Below are 22,606 nucleotides of genomic sequence, written 5' to 3'. Positions count from 1 at the left end.
AGGCAAAAGTGAAGGTGACTGCAAGTCACTTCCTGGCCAGGAAAAGGTCAAGGGTGCTTCCTAATAGTTCCTCCTATCTCCTTTCGTATTCACTTTTCCTCAACCCTGTGGATGACGTCACGTGGTTAAAGAAGTTAGGGGAAGGCAATCACGCTGTTTTGAATATGCGACTGCACTTCCACTAGGTGACGTGATAATAATCCGACGATGGCGAAGGTTAGTGACGACTGCTGTGGTGAAAAAACAAAAAATTTCCAATAATGGACATTTATACCACTTTCCCCTGTGCCCCTAATCGCTGATATACTCACAAATATCACAAGGTTTTAATTGAAATCAAAGGAAAAGAGGCTTCAGGCTACGGGGAGTAAAAGTGAAACTGCTGGCAGGTGAATAAATGACAAACTGAGAACAGGGTGCACCAAAACTTTACTTTACTGTGTTCGTTTAACATCCGCATACCATTCATAGATGGCATATAGGTTTTAGATCATTTAAAGTTGGTCAAGGTATATCATTGCATTGGTAACTTTACTAGATCTGCGTCCCTTTACAGTCATGGAGTTTCCCTGAACGCTCGGTTGAGCGGGTCCCTTTAAATGTTGTCGCCGCAAGGAATTGTGGGGCAGAATTATCTCGTCTTCTTTGTTAAAGGATGCATCAGAGTTTCCTCGGCCAAAGGAGGTTATAAAGGAAGCATTGAGCCTCCTTTCCTTAGCTTATAGAGAATTTGAACGGCCCTTATCAAGGCCGCCACTTAAACATTTTCGGGGGTTAAGGACTATTGGACCCGCGACAGCTCACATCCTGGTCAGGTGAAGGTGACTGCAGGTCACCTCCGAGCCAGGTATAGATCACGGACCCGCTACAGGTTATTTCCAGGACAGGTAATGAAGGTGACTCCAGGCCTTTTCCAGGTGAGGAAACGCACCTCCAATGAAATACAATTCATTTTTCCATTTTTCATTCGAGCCAAAAAGTAGGAAATCAGAAAATGGGTCATTATCCATTTTTTTGTTGTTCTTTTAGAAACAAAAACTGAGGAGGACTGTTTTTCTTGTTTTTTTTAATTTTTGGTTTAATATCAAAGAACGAATGATAAACGATCAGGACATGATCAGGACATTTATTGATCCATGAATGGCTCAATCTGCTGTTTGAATGTTTCCGTTGAACTCCTTGTTGGAGATCAACAAGTTTCAAAAAGTCCTGAATCATTGAGCAGTTTAGAGAAGGTCACATGAAGGTCACATGAAGGTTACATGAAGGTCACATGAAGGTCACATGGAAAGGTCAGAGTTCATTTTAGCTTAATCCTCAAGTTTCACCTCAAAGACTAGACTGAACACTTACTGAAGAGTGTAAGTCATATTTCTTTACAAAATCAATGATTTGGTTTCAGATTTCCGCACAAAAAGAAAAGTATTTGAAGCATTTTGGCCTAAAATATACTAAAAAGTTGATTGTACATGGTCAGAATGAAAGTTGGACGTTACAGACCTCACCTCGCCGTGGCGTGTTGTGCTGCCGTAAACGTTTGTTGTGTATCTAGAATCACTTGTGATGCTTTGCTGCCTCCAATACTGTTGAATATAATAACAATGCTGTTCAGCAATCAATAACGCACTGAACAGCAACATTTCTTCACTTTAGTGTTACAATTGTTTGTGTGAGATACAGAAAGAATATGTACAAATATATTGAATATACAATCTATATTCAGTTTTCCCTCATATATAAAGGTAAATCCAGAGAAACCAATAATAATATTGGTCTTCAAGGTTTAAATGTGACTTAATCTGGTGTTTTATCTGAATCAGTTCCTGAGGTACAGTTTATAGAATATAAGGACAAAATATCAGTGTGAAGAGATTAACGAAGAGTAAAAACATAAAGACAAGTTGTTAGTGACAAAATCCAGGTTCTATTGCTTCCTGTGGACGGCAGCAGTGGGGCGGGCCTTCACCCTCAGCAGCTCTGCGATTGGCCGGCTGCTGTCCTGGTAGAAGTCCAGTCCGGTGATCCACTCCACATCTCTGACTCGTGCTTGGTGGAACCACATCAGGTCCTCCACCCATTCAGATTCCTCCGCAGAGCTCTGGAGGCAAAAGACCACACCCACTGATCTGGAGACAGCTGATGATCTGAGTGACGATCTGAACAGACATTTGTGTGTGCGTGTGTGTGTGTGTGTGTGTGTGTGTGTGTGTGTGTGTGTGTGTGTGTGTGTGTGTGTGTGTGTGTGTGTGTGTGTGTGTGTGTGTGTGTGTGTGTGTGTGTGTGTGTGTGTGTTACCATGCAGCTCTCTGTGTTTGTGTCTCTGTGTGGCAGAAGGAAGCAGACGGTCTGCAGTTCTCCCTCACAGCCGCTGGGTGGTTGGTTCGAATCCCGGCAGCTCGTCAACACCACAAAGTAATGAGTGGGAATGGAGATGTTGGTACCTGGAGCCAACCTACACACACGCACACACGCACACACGCACACACGCACACACACACACACACACACACAGTGTGAGAGTCACAGTGGTTCTGGAGGTTTTGTTGGTTCTATGTAGCTCTGGTGGTTCTTTTTTTATTTATTTATTTTTATTCCCTTGTCCTGTTTGGCAGCTTAGTGAAACCTTATGTGACTGAGAGTCTTTCAGTCTCACAATAATTTTTGCTCTCTAACAGGAAGAGACTTGGAATATCCTCCTGTTGCTGCCTTTATTGGAAGCTGGCGTGGCTGCCATACACGACCGGGGGGGAACGCTCAAAGAGAGAGAGGAAAGAGAGAGGAGATATGGAGGGGTGGGGGAGTGGACAACAGACAATACAATTTTTCATGCTATATATCCTATTAACCAGCTGGTGATAAATTTCTTAGTTGGGGCTCTTCATTATTATTCAATTTCAGCCAATGTTAACTTAATTTAAATACAGTGTGTTTACAACAATCTTGCCTTTTTTAGATTGAGAGAGGACTGAGTGATGAAACATTACAGTTCTTTGAAACAGCCAGTGACTAGAGAGAACTTATTAAGACTGTTTTATTAACATACTTATAAACAAATACAAGCAGAAGCTTCATTATTCCCTTTTAGAAAATGTATGTGTTTTGTCGCTGATTTACTTGAAATGACAGTTAGTCTGAGTTCAGGGAAAACAAAAGGTTTATCAGGTTTATTTTCAAACAACACATGAATCCATCGTCATCCTCAAGAAACGTGCAAAATAAACTGCTTTCTTTAAGCTCTTAGATTTTCAGTAACTAATAAATATGATCATATCTATACATTTATAAACATTAACAAACCGAGACACCTTTGCAAAATTCTCAACACATTTCCGTTTGTGTGGATTTAAAAATAACTATGATGGAGAATGTTGAACCTGACCTGCAGCTTTTCAGCCAAATTTCTTCTTTCAAACCAGTAAATTAGAAGAGACGTGACAGTTAATAATCAGAGACTCACTGCATGTTGTCTTCATCTCAACATCTCGTAGAAACACAAGAGAACAAACCAGAATGGACATTGAGCCAATCACGGAACTCGGGACGATTTAAAAAGCGCCCCAAGTCTCGGACATGAAATGATGCTGTTTAGTTTGATTTTATGTCAGTCACTCTGGTGCTAATCAGTAATTGGTGTGATCACTACTAAGCCCCGCCTCCTAAGGGCAGCTATCCTCATCGCCCCAGGCTGCTCACACACACACAGACTACTCATGGCCCAGACACCGTCACCCAGGCATCCCTGGGGCTTTTCCACCGGAAAGAACCAGTTGCTGGTTCGGAGCCAGGGCCAGCCTGAGCACCAGTTCTTTGTCTTTCCACTACGAAAGCCCCGGCCAAACAGGGGCTAAACTGGTGCTACGCTGGCCCCACTTCATTGCTGGGCCAAAGAGGAGCTGGACTGGAGCCCGACGCGTCACCAGGTGGGGGCGGAGTTATCACTGGAGTTATCGCTACCTACAAGGCTGAAGCGAGGCTGAAACGGCTTTCTGAAAACTACAGCGAACACGGAGCCCCAGAGTGGTTATAGAGAAATAAATAAAAAATACACATGGGAATGATATAATAAGTCGCTGCATGAAGTTAATGATACGAGAGAACGGGATTATTTAACCCGCGTTTGCGGGGGGCGGCTCTCGAGAGTGCTGCAGAGCTCCTCCTGTCAGTCAGCTACGTCGGCTATAATTTAGAAGCAGTTTTCCATTGTCATTTATTTTTCACACTTTTCATGGTGACATTATTATAACTAACATCACGTCCAGATCTTGTTTCACGTTCTGACCGCCGGCTGAGGAGCTGCAGCCGCTGAGCAATGCAGTTTGCGGCTGCAGGGGGCGCTCCGCTCCGCTACGAGACGCTCCAATATTATTTTCTAACCCACATAACTTCTTTATAATAAATACTTTTGGTTCATCAGCAACTAAAAAACAAACTACATCCGACTGTAAATGAAAGCTGGAGTTTATAGGTATAAAATGAGCCTTTTAACGGCTTCATGTGAAAGAGAATTTTAATAAGCGTGTTTACGTAGGTTGCCATTGGAAACAGCTTCGTTCTATCATTCGACACCTCCATTCTTCTCCGATGTTGAAGCATTTGATTCAGACACACCCAGAAATAAAGTGAAAGGAGCAGAAAAATATGAAGAAAAATAAAAGATGTTGAAAAATAAGCCCCAAACTCATACAGCGGACTAAAGCAAGACGGATGTGAAAAAACACCAATAGAGATACGAAGAGACATAAAGTTTTCTGGCTCTTTGGTGCATCAGAGGTTCAGGCCAAACTAGATGGAGCGACCCGGACTAAACCGATGAATACAGTCCGTCTCCTGGTACCTGGATGAGCGCTGTCAGTGCGAAATTGGTGAAATCAGTGACGTATCACGTTTTGGAGTGACGCAATGACGTGGCTCTGACTTGGCTCCGTTAACGGTGGAAAAAGAACCGGTTCTTTGGCGGTGCCTCTGGCACCGGCCCTGAACTAGAACCTGGTTCTTTTTGGTGGAAAAGCCCTACCTTAGACCCAGGAAGGCCCCAGAGTCACACCCCCAGCCCAGGAAGCACTAGAGGGAGAACGCAGACGAGACCACACCCAGCCAGGAGGAGCTTGCAACAGAAGAAGAAGGAACGCAGGGGCCCCGGGCCCCGGCTCAAGCCGCTAGGCCGAGGCCGGACGGAGCACAGAGCCCCCTGGGCCGGGACACCCACCCAGACCGGGCGGGGAAGCCTGTCGCGACCCCGGGAGCCAGCCCCCACCCTCCACCACCACCCCAACCCCACAGAGCAGACAAGGCCCCTGCCGCCACTGTATACACCGAATTATTCCGATTCACCACTTACCAGACGGATTGGTTTGAGAAAGTTGCAATGGGGCACAAGAGCACGCAGCCATGAGCATTAGCAACACCTCGGAACAATATTGGTGACTGTGCATAATGACACATGATGTCCGCCGCCGTTTCGTGTCATTACTTGTAATGCATGATGAAAGGTCTCGACTGTCAGTGACGGTGTGTGACGCCTCTGTCCTGAATCATATAATTCAGGTCAAAATCGTCATCCGCGGCCAGGAATTGAGATTTGTACCTTTCCTGACTTGTCATCGTTATGTGTAAACACGCCGTTAATCTCTGTTAGGACTTTTCCACCAACAAGAACCAGGTGCTAGTTAAGGGCCGGTGCCAGAGCCGGTTCTTAAATGAGCACCACCAAAGAACTGGTTCTTTTTCCACCGTTAACGGAGCCAGTAGAGCCACGTCATTGCTAAAACCTCATACGTCACTGATTTCACCGATGTAGTGAGCATAGAGGAACGAGGAGACGGACTATATTCATCGGTTTAGTCCGGATCGCTCCATCGGGTCTGACCTGAACCTCGGATGCAGACCAAAGAGCCAGAAGACAAGCGTCTCCTTGTTGCTCCATTGTTGTTTTTTCACGTCCGTCTTGCTTTAGTCCGGAGCCCCGGAGTGGCCATAGGACATAAATAAATAACACGTGAATGAGCTCGGGGCTTATTTTTCAACATTTGGGCCTTACATGGTGGATTTCTGCTCCTTTCACTTTATTTCTAGACGAGTCTGAATCAAAAGCTTCAACATGGAGGAATGGATTAAAGTTCTCTTTCACATGAAGCCACTAAAAGGCTCATTTTATGGTTAAAATAATCCAAGCTTTCATTTACAGTAGTTTGTAGTTTGTTTAGTAGTTGCAGATTAACCAAAAGTGACGCTTCATTATAAAGAAGTTCTGTGGGTAGAAAATAATATTGGAGCGTCTCGTAGAGCGACGCAGCCTCATGCAGACCTCAGCCTGCCGTCATAACGTGATACAAGACCTGGAAGTGAAGTTAGTTACAATGATGTCACCATGAAAAGTGTGAAAAGAACGACAATGGAAAACTGCTTCTAAATTATATATCTGACGTAGCTGACTGACAGCACAGGAGCAAGGCAGCACTCTGGAGAACCACGGCTCTGCGATCGAGGATTAAATGATCTCGTTCCCTCGTATTGTTAACTTGAGGGAACGACTTATTACCTCGTTCACACGCGTTATTTATTTTCTCTATAACCTCTCCGGGGCTCCGTGTTCGCTGGAGATTTCAGAAAGCCTGTTCAGCGTCTCTTCCGCCTCGTAGGTAACGATAACTCCGCCCCCAGCTGGTGATGTGTCAGACCCCGCTCTGGCACCGCTCTGGCCCAGAAACAATGCGGGGCCAGCTTAGCACCTGTTTAGCCCCTGATCGGCCGGGGCTTTGGCGGTGGAAAGACAATCAACTAGTGCTAAGTCTGGCCTTGGTTCCGAACTAGAACCTGGTTCTTTCTGGCGGAAAAGCCCCCTGTGAGATCACCTTGGTTCTATGTGGTTCTGGTGGTTCTAGTGGTTTTGTTGGTTCTGCTGGTTCTGTTGATTCTATGTGTTTCTGGTGGTTCTATGTGGTTGTCGTGGTGCTATTGGTTTTGGTGGTTCATGTGGTTCTCACTCTTGGTTCTGGTCAACTTGGCCATCGTAGTCTCGGTCGAAGACGGGGCCTGTCACCACGGTAACGCCGTTGTAAACAGATGCATATTTCTTCAGCAATGTTTTGTGGAAAAAGTCCCAGATCTCTGAGAAAATAATCAATAAATAGTTTGTTATTTATCATCTCTGATCTGATAATCAAATAACATGTTATTGCTGGTGAAGTTCTTACTTTTGAACTCGGGGAACATCGGCACCACGTTGCTCATCAGTAAGGCGTCAAACTGCTGCTCAGGTGTTGAGTTGAGATCTGCAACACACACACACACACACACACACACACACACACACACACACACACACACACACACACACACACACACACACACACACACACACACACACGGTGGTTAAACTTGGTATGTATGTGTGTGTGTGTGTGTGTGTGTGTGTGTGTGTGTGTGTGTGTGTGTGTGTGTGTGTGTGTGTGTGTGTGTGTGTGTGTGTGTGTGTGTGTGTGTGAGTGTGTTCCCATGTGTAGTTCTTACTGGGGGGGTACAGGAAGGCGGGGACCGTCCTAGCACTGTCGTAGTCATCACATCTTGGACTCTTGGTCGCAGGAATTCGTACATCAGGCCTCAAACAGTCAGATGTTGCCGGCTGCAGCGGGTCCAGGTCACTCTGCGATGGTTAGACACAAAGGATTTGGGTTGAAACGTAGAAGAAGCAGCTTCCTGTTTCTGTTCTTTAAAGAAAACATGCGAGTCCAGTAGTACCTGTGTTGACCTGCAGGGGCCGGAGTCCCGTCACTGGGACTCTTTAGTTAAGTTAATACGTATAAAGTGTCTGAGCTGTTTCTCCTGCTGGATTTGGACGGACTGCACAGCGCAGCGACTCACTGCTAAACCCGGTGGTTCAAAGTGGTATTACCATTGTTAACCTGTTAGCATCACAAGCTATCTCTGTAATGTCAGCTGATTCTCTTAAAATAACTTAGCCGTTAGCTGCTAGTGGGTTAGTTTGCCGTACCGACGAGTCCGCGGTGAACAGGGGGTGTGTCATACCGGCGAGTCCACAGTAAAGGAGCTCCACAGCGGCATCATGGTGTCGTGGCTGTAGCCGCTGACGAAGCCCTGCTGGTACAGGACACAGTAGCTCATGTTTGGCTGCAGCATCTGGGGTCGACCCAGCGGCGCGTGTCTCTTCTCCGCTGCAGATGCTTCAACAACACAAACATTTTCAGTCAGACGACTCAGCAGGAAAAAACACAGGAAACTCAAAACTCAACCAGAGAAGATCTGCTCACCTTCCTCTGCTGTCAGATTCAGGCGGCCGTTGATCCAGCTTCCCGGCTGCAGAAGGAGAAACAGCCACATTTGCTTCAGTGTCAACATTACAATGCACACACACACACACACACACACACACACACACACACACACACACACACACACACACACACACACACACACACACACACACACACACACACACACACACACACACACACACACACACACACAGAGCAAGGGTGATGGATCTGGCCCTGGTCCTGTTCCTGGAGGGCTGCAGTCCTGCATATTTTGAATGTTTCCTGCTCCAACACCCCTGAGTGTAATGACTGTATCATGATGAAGCTCTGCAGAAGGTCAGACAACATGCCAATCATTGCTATCAGCTGTGTTGAAGTGAGGACACATTGAAATCTGCAGGATGGAGGACCTCCAGGACCAGGACAAAGAGTTTCCTCCATTTCCATGGAGACAGAGTCGGAGTGTTTCCATGGAGACGTAGTCGGAGCATTTCCAGAAAGATTTGTTTTAGACAGCATGGACTATGTTCATATCCAGATCCAGGTACGGCAGAGGACTGTGTTCAGATCCAGACGACTGTCGGAGGCTCGTGTTCAAAATCTCAAAACACCATCACAGCAACGTCATCACAGCATGTAATGGGCAAAGAATGTAACACTTCAATACTGTAGAAATCGAAACTTTTTTTTTTTTAACAGGACTCCTTGTTAGTATGGCGGCCCAGAAGGGTCAGCCCACTGCAAAAGCCACCACACCAAAAACTGTCCTGTCAAAACATTTTCTCAGTTCATTTACAAAACTAATCTTCTGAAACTCAGTTTTTTATTGTTCATCCACCTATTTTTTGACTTCTACATTCATGGTGGTGCAGGACGCAGAAGGGATCCACCTACCAGGGTGTTGCAGGAACATCCCAAGTCATCTGCAGGATCCAGGCTGAGCAGTGGACACTGCACCGGCGGGCTCTGCTCAGCAGGGGGCGTTGGGCTGAAGTGAGGCTTCCTCAGGATGTGATTCAAGCTGCCGTGTGTCCCGTTGTTGTCGGCAGGGGAGATCTGCAAAACGTCTGGCGCACACATGGTCTGTAAGTAACCAATAGCAGACTGATACCATTAAAAATAAACCCTCTAATCTACTTTACACGCTGGGGGGTGGGCTGGTGGTGGTGGGGGGAAGCAGGCGGTGAGATGGCTTATGACCCCATCAGTTCAGCGTCCCGCCGTTCATCAGCGTCAGGCCCTCTGCTCGATTCTCGCAGCGCGTTACCTTCTCGCCGTCCATTAGCCTCCCGCCTTCTCTTACCTTTCCGCCATCTGTTCGCTTCCTGCTGTACATCAGCCTCCCGTTATGGGTTCACTTCCCACCGTCCGTTAACTTCCCACTGTCTGTTAGCTTCCCGTCATCTTTTAGCCTCCGACCTTCTGTTATCTTCCTGCCACTGGTTCGGTTCCCACCATTGAAGCTTTCCATGTGTGTGTTACAACCACACAAGATGCTTCCCACATGCGGTTTGACAAAACGGCGGTGGACGCTCCACTCATCCATGTTCCATTTACTCAAACGTGATCAGACCAATGTTAGCCAGTGGCTCAATCCCATAATGCTTTGCATCCAGCTGTAATTGGAAGCAACTCCAGACTCACATGGACCATTAGTAATCTGATGACACAGTGATGGTATCTCTTCATGGAATCTCCTCTGTTCACCAGTTTGGACACATCAGATATAAGGTTGGAATGTCTCGGTCACATCGGTTTGACTGTCTCAGTCCAGTCGCAATCCATGTAAACAGGAAGTGGGATTTCTTTCTGCAGTTTTGCGTTTTATTCGGTCAAGTCACCGTGTGATGGCCTTGACAAAAATGGAGGCGACGACATTTTTCACTTTGAAATGAAAACTAAAGTCGTCGAGGCTACATATCATCTGCAAGACTTCCAGAAAACACAAGTCACAGTGCAAAGGATTCTGGGATTGTCACTGACTGGATGGATGATTGTCAATCTGATCTCAGTCTGAAAGAATTTAACAGGATCAATAAAGCCTGACCGTTGATTAGAGCGGCTGATCAAAATCAATCAAACTTTACAGCGTGGTGTTTGGACTTGATATGTGTAAAAACAGGAAATCCTGCTTCACTTGTCGGGTAGACTCACTTCCTGTCACAGATAGATAGATAGGAGGAAGAGGAGGAGGAGGAGGAGGAAGAGAAGGAGGAGACGTTCTCACCACACAAAAGGTTGTAAAGCTCGATGTTGGAAAAAGGTTCAACTTCTGTTCTGGATGGAAACTTTGGGCCGTAGCTGAGAAACATGGCCTTTAGGAGATGGAATATACAGAGGCTGGATTATAGGTCAGGCTGGATCATAGACACAATAATCTGGGATTACTCACATGCATGCTCTCTGCATCGTTATCGTAGCCGTGATTCCCTCCAGAGCAGAAGGTCAGAGATCCTGGGTTCCTGCAGGGACACTAGAATGAAACCAGTCCTGAACCTGGACCAGACCTGATCCAGACCTGAGGTGAATAAAGAGCAGAAGGTGATGAAACCTCTCGAACAGCCACTTGGGCTCCACCAGAACACTGACGTCCTCGATGCGGCGGCTGTTGGCGAAGTGGAGGCGTTTGGGTAGGTGAGCCTTCAGGTACGGTCTGATCTTCTGCTGTGGCTTCTGACACTGAAACAACAAACATTCCCATGGTTCAATCAACCCAGATTACCTTTCTACTGGAGTTTCTGCAACATGAAATACTTACGGTCATTTTGGCCACAACCGCCGCAGAGTCCACTGTGGAAAAGAGATAACACGTCATGACACATCACAACACGACACGTGACAACACGACACGTGACAACACAACATGTCACAGCAAGACATGTCACAACAAGACACGTTGCAACATTGGCGTGACAGCGCCTTGCACGGCTGCAGCCTCCAATCGCCTTGCACGGCTGCAGCCTCCAATGGTGTGTGAATGTGTGTGTGAATGGGTGAATGTGATGAGCTATGTAAAGCGCTTTGGGGCTGTTGTCAGTGAAAAGGTGCTATATAAGTGAGTCCATTTATCATTTTCATTTTCATTTATGTCACTCCGGGGAGCTGATGGAGGTTAAATGGCACGCTCAGAGATTCACAGTGGTTACGTGTTACAGCTGTGGGATTGGAACCTGCAAACTTCTCAATCCCAAGTCCACTTCTCTAGTCTCCAGACCTTCACTTCCTTCTCTCCAGAAATCCACCAAACACCTGACACACCATCATGTGAAACAGGAAGAGCGCACCAACGCTTCCACAGGATTCTGTCGGACTGAATTCTATCGGGATTCTATGAGACTGGATTCTATTAGGATTCAATCAGGATGGATTCTATATGAATGGATTCTATCAGGATGGATTCACTCAGGATTCTATCAGGATGGATTCTATCAGTATGGTTTGTTTGCGTGTTCAGACGTGTTGTGGAGCTGCTGGTGTGTTTCCACTCGCTGGGTAGTCGGCAGCTGTTTCTCAATCACACTCCTTTGTGGAGTTTCAGCAGACCTAACACGACACTCCTGTGGGAGCAGCTTCATTTGTGCTCATGAAAACAACTCAGTGGAAGATATGAGTGGGAGATTCAGGCTGTTTCACTTGGAAGCACCACAAACACCTGACGGAATGTGTCTGTTTTCTGATCTGCTGTGACGTCTGGAAATAGACACTGGGATTTTACTCACTGACTGAGTCTTTGTTCTTCGCTCGGATTCGTCCAAACGGTCCCTCGATGACAAAATATTCCCCAGTGTCTCCCACGAACTCCTGCATGGCCTCCTTCCTGTCACAGCTGATCTCCTCCATACCTGCAGACAAATGAACATCTGTCTGACTGCCCCAACATCTGTCTGATTCCCTGTAGGTCAAACACACAAGCATCTGTCGGATTCCCTCAACATCTGCAATGTTCTCCTCACGGAGCATCTTCACATGTTCACATCAGAAGGCTCGGAGCAACGACTCAAAGACCAAAGGAAGAACACAAAAACAAAAGTTACAGCACAGAAGCAGAAGCTGCGGCTGCAGTTGGACCGCTCCGCCCTGTCCGAGGTTGGTTACCGTGATCGGCCACCACGACGATGTTGACGCAGCGGTGTAGTCCGATCTGTTTGAGGCCGTTCATGAGCTGCCCGATGATCTGATCCACACCCTGGATGGAGGCGATGAGCTGATCAAGCAGAACGGAGGTGTACAGTTAGAAACACAAGACATCTTTCTCTCACTGTTAATCTGCTGTAAAACATAAAAATGACGTAGACAGAAATGATACATTGATGTAGAAAGTCCCAAGACAAGATGGTCTATAATCTGGATGTTGGAGGAGGGAGATGCTCTATAATCTGGATGTTAGCTCTTCTTAAAGAAACAGATTAACTAATGACAACAAGAAGCAGCCACAACTAAACATGTGAGACTGAAACTCCAATGACTGTTACTGAGTTCCTAATCTCAAAAGTAAATCACAGTTTAAGTGACCGCTCTTTCTCAGTTGCTCCATGACTCTCCACACTTTGTGTTGTGATTTCTTTCATCAGTAATCTCATTCTAATTACTAAGATTCATCTGAGGCCAGTGGGAATTACTTCAGAGCTTCATAAAAGCACCACAACATGAACTCTTCCGTCGGTGGCAACAGGAAGTGCTGTCTGTCCTGTCGGTGGCAACAGGAAGTGCTGTCTGTCCTGTCAGTGGCAACAGGAAGTGCTGTCTGTCCTGTCGGTGGCAACAGGAAGTGCTAACACGGCTTTGTGTTCGTGTCGCTGCGAGCTGAGCTGGTCGGGCGATGTCAACACTGAAATGAGTGATGGGAACATGGAGATTCAGAACTCACCCCTCCGCTGACCGGTCCAAAGCTGTGTCCAGACTTATCAGGCTCCTCCAGGTACAGCGTGTAGAAGTGTGGTCTGCGGTCCAAGACATTGATTACCAGGCTGAGTTACTAACACGAGCCCCTGATGTGAATCCTGACGGAACAAACCTTTCCTCTGCCGGCAGCTGCAGCCACCTCAGCACTGTGAACACCCGCTCCTCAAACGGGACCTTACTGCAACAGCAAGTAATAATAATAATAACAGCATGGAGAGGATCTTTAACAGGATAACACACACACACAAACAAACACACAGTCACTACAGAGTAAATATTGATCTCTGATCATGAGATTTGTGTCCAAGCAAACATGTGGTATTGGAACTATTAACGTGTATTGATCCATTATTGATCAGTGGTAGAGTTAGCGGACGTGGTATTTGAAGTATTAAAATGTATTGATCCATTATTGATCAGTGGTAACTACCCGTCGTACGGCCGGTAGATGTGTGGAAAGCTGCCATTGATTTTGACGTCGGACCCGGGCCAGAAAAAGGTTCCGGACTTCAGGCCCTGGTACCTGGCCGTATGCCAGACCTGCAACCCAACAATCATTTTTCTGAAAATCTTCAAGTTTCTCGTTTTAACGTGAAGTCTGGTGACTAAATGGCCATTCGTCTCGGTTCATCTCATGTCATCTGGATGAAAACGTTGATTTTAAAACAATCGTTTAGCTTTTGAAGTTTGAAACCAGGCGATGCAAAGACTAATGCAAGGAATTACTCTGAGACTTTATTTTACTGCTGGAACTTCTCAATGTCTGACGGCTCAAATCTGCATGAAACTTTGCTTGATGTTGGAAGGGCTGGCCGACTTTAGCAGGATGAACACAGAGATATCAAATCAAGTCAGTTTGGACTCACAGGCTGACCCAGGTACCAGGCCGGGTTGTCTTTCTCCGGACTGGACAGACTGAAGGTGGCGTCCAGAACCGGATCGTACATGAGATTATCGATTAGCCCGTTGGACTCCGGATACAGACCCTGGAGGGTTAATGAGACCAACGTCAGCAAGAAGCTTCAGGAAACAGCAACAACTCATAATCCAGCTGTTTGCAGTCAAAATCCATCTGTTTACACAATAATAATCCATAGGGGGGAATCTAAATGTTATTTAAGTATATTAATGCTCATCACGGTAACTGTGGAAACAGGCTAATGCTAATGCTACAAGCGGGACATGTTGATGACAGCACGGCCGATCTGATGTGATGTTCTTGGAAAAGAGTTTAGTGGAATAGTAACCTGAACCTCAACGGGTCGAGCTGGTGCTGAGCAAGCAGTGGACTAGCTCTGGGTGGGGCATGTGCGTGTGTGTGCAGTTACCGTGACGATGGTGTAGTGGTTGGGGAAGGTCTTGGTGGGAAATGCAGCCTGGATGTACGGAGCGGAAGTACCGCATGTTTCTGTGATTGAAGGAATAAAATGTGACTGTTTGAAGCTGTTAGCTGTGGGTGGACATGTTTTGGATCCGACGTGGTCAACATTAAGGTGACTGACTCAGTTTATTCAGAACAGGAAGTAGTCCGCTCCACGACTGCAGGTACTCAGCTCGAAGTCCATCCAACGAAACCAGAAGCAGCGGTTGCGTCTCAAAGCTGAGGGACGGAAAACACAAATAACTGCAAAGTTGACCGAAGAACCAAGACTGACTGACTGACTGAGTCTCCAGTCAACAGATATTCACATCGTAGAAAGGAACTAGACAAAATCTATAGTCAGTCAGTCAGTCGCTCTCTCTCTCAAACTGTCCCTGGTTCAGGTTGTGGTTTTACCCTGGAGGACAGGTCGGCATTGACAGGTCTTCACACTGATCCTCCACCCACTGCTTCTCTCCTGCAGATACAAACACACAAAACTCAAAATGTTTCACTTGATCAATAATATAATTAAAATGAAAGAAAAGAAAATGTTTGTAAAATTATGTCGGCTGGAGATCAATAACATGAGGGACAGCGACTGAGGGAAGGGACAGAAATAGAATCACCAGAGACATTAAGTCTAGATTTATCTTGCTAATTTCTGTCTGCCCCCCCCCCCCCCACCGTGGCAGACATGCAGGTAGTTGGTGCAGCAGTCTCCTGCGGCCTTGCAGTCATCGGAGCAGTGACAGCGACTTTGCGTCAGTCGCTTTTCGCCACAGCGAAGCTTCGTACACTCCCACTGCTGAGCTGAGGAAGAGACAGGACGACGCAAGACGATGACACAGGACGACAGAGAACAACAAAAGGAGAAGAGTGAGCGACACAGGACACAGAGACGGACTTTGGTCCTGCTGTGGCCTCCTGCATGTTCCAGGTTCCTCCCTGTTCCACCTGGTTGTAATAAGATACAGGTGGTCTGAAGCAGGAGACATCTACAGCCGGCAGGATGTCCATTTCAGCAAACGGTTTCTTCTTCTGTGACTGATAGTTGAGATTGTTGATCAGCCTTATTACCCAGCAAACCTCCACCCATGATGTCGCTGGGCTCAGCTCTGCGGCAGCTACACACTGTCATGGAGTCCGAGCCTGAACTGACGTGGTGGCCGCCACCGCAGACTATAAGCAGCTCGTCATTCATCCACCTGAAAGGAAATGTACGTTAACAGAGACGAGGCCTTACTGGGGACAGTGCAGAGGTCGTGGAAGTCGAAACAGCAGCTGCCGGTGGTGTTACAGCCGGAGTCACACCGACACCCGGGGACTTCATCGTCATATGGCTGGTAGCATTTGTTCCTGCAGGACGTGTGAGGAACCACTGCAACCACAAGCGCGAGAACCCTGAGAAACACTTTCAACAGAAGTGATTCAACATGTGGCTGCAGAGAAAATCCTCATTAAATCTATTAAATCGGGCCTTGACACACACACACACACACACAAACACACACACACACACACACACACACACACACGCACACACACACACACACACACACACACACACACACACACACACACACACACACACACACACACACACACACACACTTTTTACAGATAAGTGTCACTGGCAGTGGTTTTTTAAGCCCCAGTTATGACTTGCAGGCTCGTCACTTTCACTTTCAATCCCAGGATCTCGATCCTGTCATTGTGTTGGAAGGTCATAGTTAGGGTCAGGGTTACGGTCAGGGTCATGTTATGTATGGACTCACTGACACTATTACAGAGACTTCTAGTCACATGAAGTCCAGCCTATGACACAGGTTAGGCAAGAGGTCATCCAGCTCATGACAGTCAGCCTGCCATCCAGTCTGAGGTGGAGGTACAGAGAGTTTACAGGTCCTCCTCAGAAGGCACATGGCAGCACCTTTGTCTCGACATTTCTGCAGTTCCAGGCCCAGACCGAGTCCCAGGCCGAGGATCAAGACCACGATGGCCACCGCCGCCACGCCGACCTGTGATACACACATAGGATGTAACAACATGCACCCGTAGACCACCCGGGTGGTCCTGGAGGGACCTGCAGGATCCCCTTAAGTCCTCTGCAACCACATGAACCATAACGCTGATATCAATCACAATTCTAAGAATATGAGTGAACGCAGTGATAAGAGACAGAATTACATCTCAGAGTGATTCCACAGCTATTAACATGCTGCTTTAATGTTCTTACAATCTCCACGCACAGAGGAACTCATCATAAACGAGGCTGATGCAGGATGGAAACACAACCAGGAAACAAACTGATCATCAGACTTCTGATTGATTTTATATTATGCACTGATGGGATTGCATTTTTTTTTATCTCGTTGAACTTGCGCCAATGACAATAAAGACTCTATCTATCTGCCTTCCTGATCAATGTCTCACAGTGAGAAGAACTGCAACTGATCACTTATTGATTAATGATTTTCTTCCCTGCTGTTCATCCCACAAAGGCGTCTTCCTGACACATGTGGTATACATTAAAGTGAAGTAAAAGAACATATTGATTCACTTTGCTGTTTTAATGTAAACCGTTTCATGTGTCCACTGTTTCTGCTTCCTGTGATATTTGAATGGATGTGAGTGCGAAGAAGCTCCTGAACATTGTACCGTCGTCAGGGTTAGGGGTTAGAAACCTCCAAAAACCTCAAGAAACCTCCAAACACCACAAATCAAACTGCCAATACTCACAATTATCTTCTTCTTGTTTCTCTGGGCCTCTTTTGTCCACTGCATGATGCCGTCAGAGCACACACACACAGCACACACACAAGGCACACACACTGACACAAACACTGACAAACGGACAGAGTGACAAACAGAGAGACGGACTCCTCTGCATTGACCTCTGCACCAGGTGACAGCAGTAACTTATTAAGCAGTGTTGATAAGCCGCGGGATGTTTCCACTCCGACACCTGAGCACGATGAGGCAGGCGATGAAAGCTGTGGCTGATGATTAGCTCAGACCGAGGACTGAGAACATGCAACAGGCGCACCGCTGGAGCTGTGAGCAGCAGATTAAAAGTGACAGGATTATTATTACAGTGTGATTTGCTGCTGCTGGTGCTGATAGGAGATGATGAGAAATGCTAACTCACACGCTGCTGCTTCAATCCTCACACATCGATAAACGTCGGAGGGAATCCGTAAAAAGTCAAACTTAAAGTTGAGTAAAATACTGAATCACTGTCTACATCACTGCAAAGACAAAGTAACGAGTCACTTGGTGAAGTTCCCGTGTTAATAATGGTAACAGCTGTGTGGTTGCTGCGCTGCCATTAGCATTAGCTTTAGCATTAGCCTCAGCATTAGCATGCAGCAGCAGTGCGTTTCAGACCTCGGCCCTCAGTAGTACTCAGTATGAACTAATCCCTCCTAAATAAGTTTTTCTGGCTAAAAAAAACAGGTTACGATGCAGAAATGATTATAAAGAGTCGTCATATTGCAGATAGAAACTTGTGTAACCAGAATAAATATCTTTACTGAAGAAACAAACCCGGAGTGAGAGACTCTCCTACTGCAGCTCAGCTGCATGAAAAGATCAATAATAACCTAATAAATCTTTAGATTATTTAAGTAAATATTCCAGCTTATTTGAACATAGAGTTAAGTTACTCCGAGGAACAGTTTCTGTGAGTTCAGTTCGATCAAGATCCTTTTCTATCACATTGACAGTGAAAGTCCAGCTGCCCTGTAAGTTTTATTCACTTCCGGGCTGAAAATGTCCGCTGGACAGAAGCAGTGGACACTGAGGTCACTGCTGCCGTGTGCTGTCTTTCAGAATATTATGCTGTAGGAAGTGAAGCACATCCGTGAAGATGTTCCTCCAGAATCGTCCATGACATCCAAATGGTCACGAGACTTAATGTATTGATTCACCTCCAGGGACAGTTTTGCCCTTTTTTTTTCATCTTCCACATAACGAATTTCAAACGAATACATTTCAATCAGACGTATCTTTCATGTCTGGGTCTCATTTTCTTTCCTATTAGACAGCCCTTATATGCTGTGATGTTTTTCTCTTACTTTTCTTCCAACAATCAGGCATTAACTAATATTACTAATATGACCCGTCCACACTAATGACTGTATAGTTACCTAAAAGATGTGTGCGCCCACACTGACGAGCAATAACATTTTGTGAACACAGAAACCGTGTTCCAGGCTGCTGCATATAAGCTCCGTATCCCTTGAAATAAAGCAGGTAAAACAATATCCGAGCATTTCCTGAATGAAGTGAACATACATTGTTTATCTGTGTGGTTCTAGCCTGCAGGGGACAGAGGGAGCTGCTGACCCCTACCCACAGACGCAGGGATACACTTCCAAACCGATAGCGGAATAAATAGTGGAAAGTCGGCCTCTTACTGCAGTATTTGTAAGGATATTCATATAAAAAAACTGGGAAACAGTCAAGATTAAAGCATTTCTGAAATAATATTAAAATCATATTGTAATGACCAAGTGTCAATTATTGTTCATTGTTCTATTAAACTGTGTTTTAATCATAATTTTTTAATGTTATGTTGTTGCAGTTGTTATGGTGATTGGATGAGCAGGGAATGTTGGGAAGGCTGTCTGTGGAGGTGTCAGGGCGGATGAATGAATGGGTGTGTTTTTCAGGTTGTTCTGCCAATTTTGTTTGGCGCAGTGACGGTCGACAGTGACTTATTAGTGACTGAGCAGAAAGGCCGAGGGCTCCAAAGGAGTTGCGCCATAATCCATGTCTTCGCAAAATGCGTTGACACACTTGTGACAATAAAAGGCATTCTATTCTATTCTTGGCATGGGGAGAGAGTGATAGTTTACCAGGAGGTGATTTGTCAATGATAGGATTGAGATGACAATTAAAGTCTTGTCTTATTAGAGTCTGTCTAATACCTATGTTAATAACTTTGGAGAAAGCAAAAGTTAAAAGGTTTTTGGGATGGCCTGGTGGATTATAAATGTTTAAGATGGCAATTTCCTTACCGAAAAGTAGTCCCTCCAAGACTACATAGCACCCGAACGTATCCTTTATACAATCCAATAGTTTAAATGGGATATGTTTGGGGATTGGAACAGCAACCCCCCTGCTCCTTGTTGGGAAAGATGAAAAATACACTTGCCCAAAACCCTACTTGTTGCAATTTTAAATGCTCATTGTCATTTAAATGTGTCTCCTGTCGTAAAGCTATTTGTACCCCCTCTTTCTTGAGCTAATTTAAAAACCTTTTTGCGCTTTACAGGTGTATGTATTCCCTTAATATTCCAATTGCCGACATTTAAACCAGGCATAAAAAACGACTAGAAAATGAAATAACTGGGTACCTTTCAATTTGTACAGGTTTACAAAGAATTATTAAGTCAAACATGGGGCCAAACCACAACACACAATGAACAATATGAACAAAATGAACCAAAACTGTGTACAGAATGGTACACGTTGCCAAAAATAACTATCAAACTAAACACTGTCCTCCCCTTGGTCTGGGAGGAGATCGAGTGAATGGGATCCCTGACAAAGACAGGACACGTCAGTCCCGGGGCGCCAGGAGAACGAATTTACTCTGTCCCAACAGTCATTTTACAGTTAGTGATTCAGATTCAGACACAGTTCACATCATGTGTACTCAAGAGGCAAATCGATCCGGTGTCATCAGTCCTCATTCACTGGTCCGGGTACCCCGTCTCAGTGAATCAGCAAAGCACTCTGCCTTCTCGGGGCTATCGAACACCTTACTAGTTCCACGAAAGGTTACCTTCAGCAAAGCTGGGTGAAGTTGCCTGTACTCAGCACCATGTTGTATGCTTTCCTCTTACGTATCACAGCAGTTGATAAGTCTTGGGAAAACATAACCGTGTTACCAGCGTGTTTCACTGCCTGGTTCCACCCATCTCATCTCCCACGAAGCATTCATCACACGTTGTTTATCCTGGTAGTTGTGGAAGCGCAGAAGCATGGGTCTTGGTCTCTGTGAGGCAAGGGGTTCGGGGCCGAGTGTGCGGTGTGCTCTCTCCAGTTTAAGTCGCCCCTCTTTAGCATCAATGCGTAGCACTTCGGGGAGCTGGCGCTTGAAAAAACGGGTCGGGTCAGTCCCTTCAGAGAGCCCCGCGATCGGAACATTCTTCATACGGCCTCTATTTTCCAGGTTGTCGAATCGCTCGACCAGGTAGTTCACGGTCTTCTCCAAGGTTGCTACTTGAGTTTGTGGCATCTTCAAGAGGCAGAGGTGCGCAGCTCAGACTCATTCAGTCTTCTTCCATGGCTCTCGAACATGTCTCGAGCAGCAAAGGAGAGTCCCAGACGTGGGGGCAATTGACTCTGGCAATTGCTCACTCCACGATGATCCGCAGACGAGCAATGGATCGGGTCTCCTCGGTCTCTTTCTTGCTGAACTGACCAAGGTGATGAAAAGGTGGTGTGGTGAGTTTCGGCTCCAACTTCATCAAGGAGCTCTTATCTGCCATGACTTCTCCTCCTGGCTCCAGCAGAGGAAGGATTCCACTGACCCCAGGGATTTCTTTGTCAGAGATGCAGCCAGTGTACAAATAAAATAAATAAAATAAATGTCACCAACCCACGAGGCATTCTGGGGCAGCGCTGGGTTCAGGCTTCATCTCCACCTGTCTGAGCTCTGATCCAGTATGTGAGGCGGGATGCAGATGGTGCAATGGACTCCCAGAAGATTCCGAACCCTCTCAGATGGGAATCTGGTGTAGAACCGGATCTGCTCATCAGAAGCACAGTCGCGACTAAAAAGCGTGTGAGACAAATCCACTTTCTCCAGCCGGGCTTCCAACTCCTTGATCTATTCAAGAGCTTCATCTAGTGCAGCTGTGAAACCAAAAAATGTAGTTAGATCATACAATAAAATACATTAGTATATAAATAAGGTCTAACTATAAATAATTAACTCACGATGTTATAAACTGCCATGTATTAGTATTAATTTTGATCTAATATTCTCATTACTTTATTTTTCAAATGTAAAATTAAATTAAAACAGTCTTGTTGATTTTCATTTTTACTGGTTAGGAAGATTGTTTTAATTATTGAGCTCCTGTGACATTATTTCCTTATGGATCAACACATCGTGTGAGTCGAGGTGCAAGTATATATGGAGCCGTCATTGATCTGTTCTCTCCACTAGATGGTGGTATAGAACTACACACTAGTAGTGTGGTAGTATAGTTATATTTGATCTTATATGACAAATTTCTACAATTTACCATCTTAGAAATTTACCTGTGGGTGGATGAGCCACATGATGGTGGTCCGCAGTAGCAGCTTTAGCCTGGGTAGTTGCTGTGACAGGACAAGATGCCGTTTCTGAGCCCTCTGGAAGACAGACTCCCTCTTAGGTGGTGCAATAAAGTCATTCCAGGGAAAGAGATGAAACAGCTCCACTTTTAAGGCGACTGATAGTGGATCCGCTGACAGAATCCTCCTGGTGAAGTACCGGCTGCATACTAAAGTGCTCCCTGGCTTTATGCAGAATTTCGGACCCTCATCCCTTCTAATGGCTTGGATCCACTGCCTCCTTTGGTCTGGGTCCGTAGGAAAAGTGTGGTAAGAGAGGTATGGAGGTTTTCTTGCCCCACAAGAGCAACCAGGAACACAACAAAAACAACCACGTCAAGACTGAGCCATTATCGTCACTGTCCAACGCTAAAGCAAGTTGTTGAGCTCCACATCCGGTTTAAAATGCGGAAGTGTGAAAAAGGCCCATTGTTGTCTCTGTTGTTTTCCCTACATGTGTGACATCGGCTTGTTTGGCAGGTTCTTGTCGCGCTTCTGATCTGCTCGCTTTGTCGATCAGAAACACGGTCTAGCTACAGTCGCCATTTGTTCGGGGTGTTCTGTCTCGGCGATTTTTAAGGAGACATTTTGGTTTTTCCATGTAGTTGAATGAAAGGAGGGGGCGGCGGGATTCGGCGTTCGGAGCTTTGACGGCTAATAAAAACTAAACCGCTCGAATTGTCAAAAGGTTGAACAGAATTATTGAGCAGGAGAGTCTCCTCTGTCATTTAATAGT

General features: G+C 45.9%; 1 protein-coding gene across 1 annotated transcript; it reads right to left on the bottom strand.

Moving 5' to 3' along the window:
- Window positions 1–418: 418 nt before the first annotated feature.
- Window positions 419–17,408, bottom strand: LOC308123291 (venom phosphodiesterase CdcPDE). Its single transcript, XM_080485706.1, has 25 exons — window positions 17,278–17,408; window positions 16,469–16,556; window positions 15,782–15,916; window positions 15,223–15,348; window positions 14,953–15,013; window positions 14,678–14,775; window positions 14,504–14,583; window positions 14,042–14,161; window positions 13,606–13,715; window positions 13,288–13,353; window positions 13,141–13,213; window positions 12,369–12,477; window positions 11,993–12,115; window positions 11,032–11,063; window positions 10,825–10,952; window positions 10,666–10,735; window positions 10,501–10,588; window positions 9,168–9,340; window positions 8,268–8,313; window positions 8,026–8,180; window positions 7,510–7,642; window positions 7,194–7,271; window positions 6,984–7,107; window positions 2,296–2,452; window positions 419–2,098 (listed from the first exon to the last, which is right to left on the bottom strand). Exons 1-25 carry the CDS (start codon window positions 17,320–17,322, stop codon window positions 1,925–1,927), a joined length of 2,592 nt encoding a protein of 863 aa, XP_080341832.1. The 5' UTR covers window positions 17,323–17,408; the 3' UTR covers window positions 419–1,924.
- Window positions 17,409–22,606: the final 5,198 nt, after the last annotated feature.

Source organism: Lipophrys pholis, assembly GCF_963383615.2.
Source record: "Lipophrys pholis genome assembly, chromosome: 17".
Taxonomy (NCBI): Eukaryota; Metazoa; Chordata; class Actinopteri; order Blenniiformes; family Blenniidae; genus Lipophrys; species Lipophrys pholis.
The sequence above is the reverse complement of the archived record's forward strand: the minus strand, read 5'-3'. Positions and strand labels throughout refer to the sequence as shown.

Coding starts and splice junctions, on each gene's coding strand:
- LOC308123291 (XM_080485706.1), bottom strand. CDS start 17,322: ATGCAGTGGACAAAAGAGGCCCAGAGAAACAAGAAGAAGATAATT. Junction 13,716..14,041: donor CCTGGTACCTGGGTCAGCCT/GTGAGTCCAAAC, acceptor GTTGGGTTGCAG/GTCTGGCATACGGCCAGGTA. Junction 9,341..10,500: donor GCTTTACAACCTTTTGTGTG/GTGAGAACGTCT, acceptor TGTGTGCGCCAG/ACGTTTTGCAGATCTCCCCT.